The sequence below is a fragment of the Galeopterus variegatus genome, unplaced genomic scaffold (genome assembly GCF_000696425.1).
Source record: "Galeopterus variegatus unplaced genomic scaffold, G_variegatus-3.0.2 Scaffold940, whole genome shotgun sequence".
Lineage (NCBI taxonomy): Eukaryota > Metazoa > Chordata > Mammalia > Dermoptera > Cynocephalidae > Galeopterus > Galeopterus variegatus.
In genome coordinates, this window is record NW_007727051.1 from 458,211 (window position 1) to 465,607 (window position 7,397).

Genomic DNA, 7,397 nt, shown 5'->3' on the forward strand with positions numbered 1-7,397 from the left:
TTTGTCTTTTGTCTTTTTCCGTGTCCGGCAACGGATCACAACCCTCAGTGTTGCCCCCGTACCGGACCGGGGACCGGCAACGGGATCGCAACCCTCGGCGTTGCTCCCGCGCCTCGCTCAGCCAGTGAGCGGGAACTGGTCTGTATGTGGGATCCGAACCCTCGGGCGGGAGTCCCGCCGCGCTTCCCAAGTGGCGCACTATCCAGTGCGCCACCAGGCCGGCCCTTAAACAGCTTTGTTATTGGTTGCGTTTAGTGGGCAGGTTGGCATGAAATCTGAGGTCACTATCAATGAACTTCCTATCCACATCTTTATTTACATCATTGAGTACATATCATTTACTTCTCTTTTTTTACATGTATAAGCTGTTCTTTATCCTTTTTCTTTTATTTTTTTAAGTTAGACTAATGTTTTCAAAACAAAATAAAATGTCGAAAAACTTAATAAATTAAAACTATCCCAAATGCTAAGACACTAATAAACTGTCATACTATTTTCTCTTTTTTCCCTTTTACTTCACATTACTTTTCAGATGAATAAAGAAATTCCTTAGAGCATATACTAGAGAAAGGATTAAGCTCTGGGCAGCTCTAAAAACAAGTGAAAAACTGTGTATATTTATGTATAAGGAGAGGATTCTTAATGTCTATAAGATTTTCAAGTGGGCCTATCACACTCTATAAAAGATTGGGGATTGTATTAGTCTTCAATTCTGCTATTTTTGCAAAAATTATACTGGATTATAATGGTTTTCTGGGCATGCACAGAATCTTGCAAATATTTTTAAGTGTGTTTAATGACCCACTGTATTACTCTGCAGTAATTTGCTATGCTTTTCTCCCCATGTTGAATATGTGGCTACAGTTCATGTCTCATAGGTAGTACAGCAATGAATGTACCTCCTTCTCAGAAGCTATCACCTGGGGCAAAAATGAGGATTAGACTGATTGGAATCTTATCATCAATGAGATGGGATCTTACATGTTTTCCTGCTAGTCTGGCAGCTCTCAGCAAAATGAAGTCTCTAGGCCTTTTCTGCATGCAGGGAACTTTCTGGAACACAAAGATCTTCACCTTGGGTAGGAAGCCAGCAAGTAAAAAAGTTTTCAACTGTGCCATAATTTTCACCGAGGGTTTGCCCGGGCTCAAGTGACCTGAGAAAGTAACTATCAGTGTCAGAAGCTTGTTTCCTGTTCTTTCTCCGGCAGCACCCTTCCCCCAGTCAGGAGAATGGCTACCCAATCTGCCCTGACAACTTCTAGAAAGAAGTGGGAGCAACAGAGGTCTCACCAGGGTGGCCTTGGGCCAAAGGGAGAAGGCAGTCAGGCTACATCTTTCCTCTTCTGCCCCCTTCGACTTCTTCCTGGTGTTCTCACCCACACGCCCACCACACCCCACCATCTTTCAGTCACCCTTGCACAAGCCCCACTAAGTATATGTGAATAAGCCATCCAGGGAACTTGTACTTCTGTAGAGAAACCCTGAGATCCCTGAAGTAGCCAGCTGCCAACTTCCATGTCTGATTGAGGGTATTATGGAATTTGATAGATTGGGGGTTCTGGGACACATTGCCCAAAACCCTGCTCCTTGTTGCCCTGGGTCCCTATTTCTGCCATTGGCATTGACCCAGCAGCTGTGCGGGAGATCACGGGTTGCTGGGTTACTCCCTCTTCACCCAGATCACTGGCAGTTGGTGGGCAAACCTAGGCAGCTTTGGGTGATGCAACTCATCACACTTGCAGGGGAATGTGACTGTGAGTTCCCCAGTCCCCACCCCCACCCCTTCCTTCCTCCCTCAGGGGCTAAAAGTCCTGCAGGAGGAAGCACAAGCGGCACCCACCAGGCAGCCCTTCAGAAAGGCAAGATGCAGCCACTCCTGCTTCTGTTGGCCTTTCTCCTACCCCCTGGGGCTGAGGCAGGTGAGTGACTGCTCCCACCCTCAGAGGTCCAACCCCATCCCATAGACTCTGGAGACAGACTGCCTTGGCACATCCTAATTCTGTGTCTTTGAGTAAATTCTGGGAAAGCACATTTCTTCAGTTTTCTTTGACATCTATAAAATGGGAGTAATATTAATACTGACCTTACAGAGTCGCTATGAGAGTTAAATTAGTTCATGCACATAAATATCTTGGAATTGCCCCTGGCAGCCCAGTCTCATGTTTGTCCTGAGCTGCACTCAGAGGGATCTGGGAAGCTTCCTGAGGAAGGAGTACCAGGGAACTTCAGGGGGAGCCTATGCGTACAGCAGAGCATCTCCCCTCAATACCTGAAGCCGACGCTGGCCTTTCCCAGAGCAAGAGTTGCTCTCCCTCTTTGGGGGAGAATGAGGAAGCTGAGAGGCTGGGATGGGGAATGGGTCTCCCTTCAAGCCAGCAGTGTTTCCTATCCCAGTGCCTGGTGCCCTGCAGACCCGATCCTCACCACTAACTCCTCCCTCGCCTGAGGTAAGTGCCAAATGCTTCCTTCCAGGAGAGATCATCGGAGGCCAGGAGGCCAGGCCCCACTCCCGCCCCTACATGGCGTACCTTGAGATCCAGACTCCTACACACATGAGCGCTTGTGGGGGTTTCCTTGTGCGAGAAGACTTTGTGCTGACAGCAGCTCACTGCTGGGGAAGGTGAGGAGTTTCTCGGGCAGCCAATAACACAGGCCCAGAAGAGCTCACAGAGGAACCACCACAAGCAGGCGGGTAGCAAGAAAAGGGTGAAGAAGATGCCAGATAGGTCTTGGGGGAAGGCGACAGGCCAGTGTAAATAAGGAGAAGAGGAGGACATGATCAAGAAGAGCAAGCAGAGGCAACAGAAGACACCACTGGGGTCAGAAAATGAACTCGAGCTCTCTCTCAATTCACTCTGGGGGAGCAAACCTTAAGGTCGGTCCCCCCCCAGACCAGGGCTGCAGAGGAGCAGAGGGCAGAGCTCAGCCCAGTCCCTGCTATCAAGCTCGAGTCTCTTCGGCTGCAGTCTTGCCCTGCCCTGAGCTGGCCGCCTGCCCTGCAGAGCTGGCAGACTTTGGCTCCTGTGGCTCATACCTACCTCTAGGCCCCCTTGCCTTTGCAGCCCCATAAACGTCATCCTGGGGGCCCACAACATCCAGAGGCGGGAAAAGACCCAGCAGCGCATCACTGTGAGAAGAGCCATCCGCCACCCTGGATATAATCAGCAGAACCACCTGAATGACATCATGTTACTGCAGGTACTGCTGCCTGACCCTCTGGTCCTCCAGCTGTCTGGCTTCCTCCCAGTGTGGTGGCTTCCCTGTGTCCTGGGACCACCGAGGAGGAAGCCAGGGCAGGGCTCCAGGTTGGTGGTGGAGGGGAATGGGGTATTGCTGCACCACCATCCCTGCTCTGTGGCTGGGGGCCCCAGCTGAGCAGGAATGTCTGTGCTCTTCCTGCCAGCTGAGGAGGAGAGCCCGTCGAAATCGAGCCGTGCAGCCAGTGGCTCTACCTCGGACCCAGGAGAGGGTGAGACCTGGGGCCTTGTGCACAGTGGCCGGCTGGGGCCTGGTCAACCTGAGCAGGAGAACAGACAGACTCCGGGAGGTGCAGCTGAGAGTGCAGCGGGACCAGAAGTGCGGCAGTCACTTCAATTTCTACAACGGCCAAACACAGATTTGTGTGGGGGATCCTAGGCAGAGGAAGTCCGCCTTCAAGGTAAGGCCGTGGGCTCTGCCAATACTGTCTGGGACAGAGGGGCCTGGGCAGAGGGACAGTGGGAACAGACTTTATCCCCACAACCCTAGCCTAGGGGCCAGGCCTGGGTGGATGGGGACTTTCTCATCAATCCAGTCTCTGTGAGACTGGGAGGAAGACCCACAACACACACATCTGCAATGTCTTCCTGGGAGGGTAAAGGTACCTTGACTCGGGTTGAGCTGGAAACAGGAACCGCAGGCTTGACCTCTGCAACCCTGGCCACCTCCCAACCCACACACACCCAGCAACTGAAGGAGCCCATCCACCCCTGCCTTCTCCGGGAGTGGGGAGCTTAGGGCAGCAGGGGCAGAGAGGCCTGGCTTAGTGTCCCTTCCCTCACTACCCACAGGGGGATTCTGGAGGCCCCCTGCTGTGTAACAATGTGGCCCAGGGCATTGTCTCCTACGGAAACAGGAATGCAGTTCCTCCAGCAGTCTTCACCAGGGTCTCGAGCTTCCTGCCCTGGATAAGGAGGACAATGAGGCGCCTCACACAGCAGGATCAGGCTGAGACCCCCTGTAACTGACTTCTCTCTGGGGCACAGGCCAGCTCCGGGGGTTACCGGAGTCTTAATAAATGTCCACATCCACAGTAAAGATAACCGATTTCTCATTTGTTTATTTAATATCATTCACAATTAGTCCATGATTAATTAGTCCATTTGGACTTCTATAACAAAATACCAGAACTGTGTGGCTTATAAACAGAAATTTATTTCTCACAGTTCTAGAGGTTGTACGTCCAAGATCAAGGCTCCAGCAGATTCAGTGTCTGGTGAGGGCACACCACCTGGTTCATAGACAGCCGTCTTCTCCCAGTGTCCTCACATGGCAGAAGGGGCAAGGGAAGCCATCCACAAGGGCTCTGCTCTCATGACCTACTCACCCCCCAAAGGCCCCACTTCCTAATAGCATAACTTCGGGGGTTAGGTTTCAACATATGAATTTTAGAAGGACATAAGCATTCAGTCTACAGTGAATATGCAGCAAACATGCACCAGGACTGAGTTGAGCTCCTCCAGGAAAATGGGGTCTCTTCCCAGGACAAATGGACCCCCTGGGCCTGGAGATCAGGAGGAGCTCCTTCCCTCCTTCTTGCCTTGGGCAGTGGTGGAAGGACATATCTCTCCCCAGGGCAAGTTTCTCTCCACCCTAGGAGAGAATCCTCCTTACTCAACATTAAAGAATGGTCTAATTAACAGCTATTGGGGAGAGGAGATAAATTGGATTCATTCTTCACACCATACTCCAAAATAACCCTCAAATGGATCAGAGATTTAAAGGTAAAAAATTAAACCATACAAGTACTAGAAGAAGAGATAAAAAGAATTGCCTGTTTAAAAATAGCCAGCAAACATCCATGTTCGTAGCAGCACTATTCATAGTAGCCAAAAAAAGATGGAAGCAGCCCAAGCGTCCATCAGTGGCCAGAGTCTTTGTCTTAAACCCTTGCAGCATACCGCCCCCACTCTACTATTAACCAACATTTTTATTTTCAATATGATGAAGGTCTGCTTTACACTTTTGATGCTCTGAAATTATACAAAATGCCACACAAAATGTTGACTAAAATAACAATACGGGCTGACCCCGTGGCACACTCGGGAGAGTGCGGCGCTGGGTGCACAGCGACGCTCCCGCCGCGGGTTCGGATCCTATATAGGAATGGCCGGTGCGCTCACTGGCTGAGCACGGTGCGGGCGACACCACACCAAGGGTTGCGATCCCCTTACCGGTCACGAAAAAGACAAAATAAATAAATAAATATAATAAAATAACAATACATTGGCCCCTAAGGAATAGCCCCTGGCTGTCTACATCAGTATTACATTCAAATATAAGATTACTGAAATTATATAATTTTAAAATTGTGCTTTAACGAAACCTTCTTAAAGTAACTGCACAGAATCAGCTGGGAGGTTTTTCTAGGTACCTCAAAATGTTAATTACTCCTTGCAGTGTGACATTTACTATCTGAATTTGGCAGTTTCCATAATCATAAATGGAATAATCACTAAGAAGATATTTTGTCAAATATAACTGGCTACATACAGAAATGCTTTGGTGAATTTGACTGTTATTTTACGTGTATCTCTTATCAGAAGGTCATTTGTCTAATATTCAGCATAAGCCATTTATCAACAAAATTTTAATCACCGATACAGCTCTGACAATCCTCACTCATTCTCTCTGTATTTGCTAACTGCCTACCCCTAGGAATTATCTATTACTTACATGCTCTGGGAGATAACAGTCTCATTATTAAATGTTTGCTTTAGCAAATGGAAAAAATACTTGATAAAGGAGAAGGAGGAGGAAAGAGAAATGGAAGAGAACCCCTTCAGCCCTTTCTGTCTGTGACATTTACTTAGAGCCCCAGAGCACTGCCCAATCTCAGGACTCAGTCCCCAGGAAACCCCAGGGCAGACACATCTCATTTACTTGGCTTTCTCTGCCAGCCAGCACTTCAAGGCACTCTTTGCCTCTGGCTGCCCTGGTGGAAAGGTGTCCACAGACCCTAGGGTACTGGCCTCCAGAAGACAATTCCTTCCGACTATCACAGAAGCCAGGCCCAGCACTCCTCCCAACAGCTCTGCACTCTTCCCTGTTAAGTGAACCTCAGCAGCAGAACTTTGACAAGAAAGTGTTTGCACACTGAAAATGAGTGCAAAGGGACACAATTCCTCTTTCTTTCTCCAGGCGCAGACTTTGTGCATTAGGAGCCCGACTGACTTGGCTGGATATTTGTAAATATCCAGGAACGTCTCTCCCAACCCAATAGCTAAGGCTGACTTCATCTCTCTCTCTCTCTCTCTCTCTCTCTCTCTCTCTCACACACACACACACACACACACACACACACTAAGGAATTTCCTTTTCAGAACACAAAAGGCCAGAGCAGAAGGGCACAGAGGTGAAAGAGTCTGTGAGGAGGATAGTGAAAGATGCTCAGCTGGAAAGCGCCTCTCCCTGCTCTGTGTGGAGACTTTAGGGACCCTTCTTGTGAGGCCCAGGGCTGTGGCTGACATGCGAATGTAAATGAGAAGCCTCATCACTCTAATCCACTATATCAATCAGCACTCAACGAATAAAGGAACGATTAATTTCTATATACCCCTGGGTCCTTCTGATCTCCTGCCCTTGTGGCTTATTCATGCTTTGAACTGCCTTATAAGCCACATTTATGAGAGCATGGGGCAAACTTTTCTTCTCCCCAGACAGAAATGCTCTGCATACCTATTGACCATGAGCAGGCTCTGACCGCACCTTCTTTCTCCCTCCTCTTCTGAATCCTCAGGTGGGACACCCACCCCCACCACACACACACACACACACACACTCTCTCTCTCTCTCTCTTTCTCTCTCACTCAAGAGTTACCCACCTTCCTCTCACTGTCCCACCAGGTCCTGACCCTCTGACATGTGCAAGTCTGGGCTCCAAAGGGAATCTCTGCTGAGGGGAAATGCACCTGAAGCGTCCACGTGATCAGCATGGTCCCCTCCATCTCTGGCCTCTGAGCTGGAATCAGCATCTCTAAGCTTCTGGAAAATCTGCACCTCCCATGTAAGTGGTAGAGTATGAGTTGCCTCAGCTTCTTCTAGAATCTCCCCATTAGTGTGAATCACCAGTCACTGAACTTTCCAGCTCTGAAATCTCAAGGAGAAAATCTCATCTGGGCCCTTGAGAGTCCTTAACT

The 7,397-nt window shown here is 49.2% G+C and overlaps 1 protein-coding gene across 1 annotated transcript; it reads left to right on the forward strand.

The window, feature by feature from the left end:
* Positions 1-1,822: 1,822 nt before the first annotated feature.
* Positions 1,823-4,226, forward strand: CTSG (cathepsin G). The gene is made up of 5 exons (XM_008573615.1): positions 1,823-1,919; positions 2,473-2,620; positions 3,063-3,198; positions 3,404-3,658; positions 4,050-4,226. Exons 1-5 carry the CDS (start codon positions 1,865-1,867, stop codon positions 4,224-4,226), a joined length of 771 nt encoding a protein of 256 aa, XP_008571837.1. The 5' UTR covers positions 1,823-1,864.
* The last annotated feature ends 3,171 nt before the right edge of the window (positions 4,227-7,397 follow it).

Excerpts from the sequence above, each read along its gene's own strand:
- CTSG (XM_008573615.1), top strand. The coding sequence starts at position 1,865 with ATGCAGCCACTCCTGCTTCTGTTGGCCTTTCTCCTACCCCCTGGGGCT. Across the intron at positions 2,621-3,062 it reads GCAGCTCACTGCTGGGGAAG|CCCCATAAACGTCATCCTGG; the intron begins GTGAGGAGTTTC and ends TTGCCTTTGCAG. Across the intron at positions 3,659-4,049 it reads AGAGGAAGTCCGCCTTCAAG|GGGGATTCTGGAGGCCCCCT; the intron begins GTAAGGCCGTGG and ends CACTACCCACAG.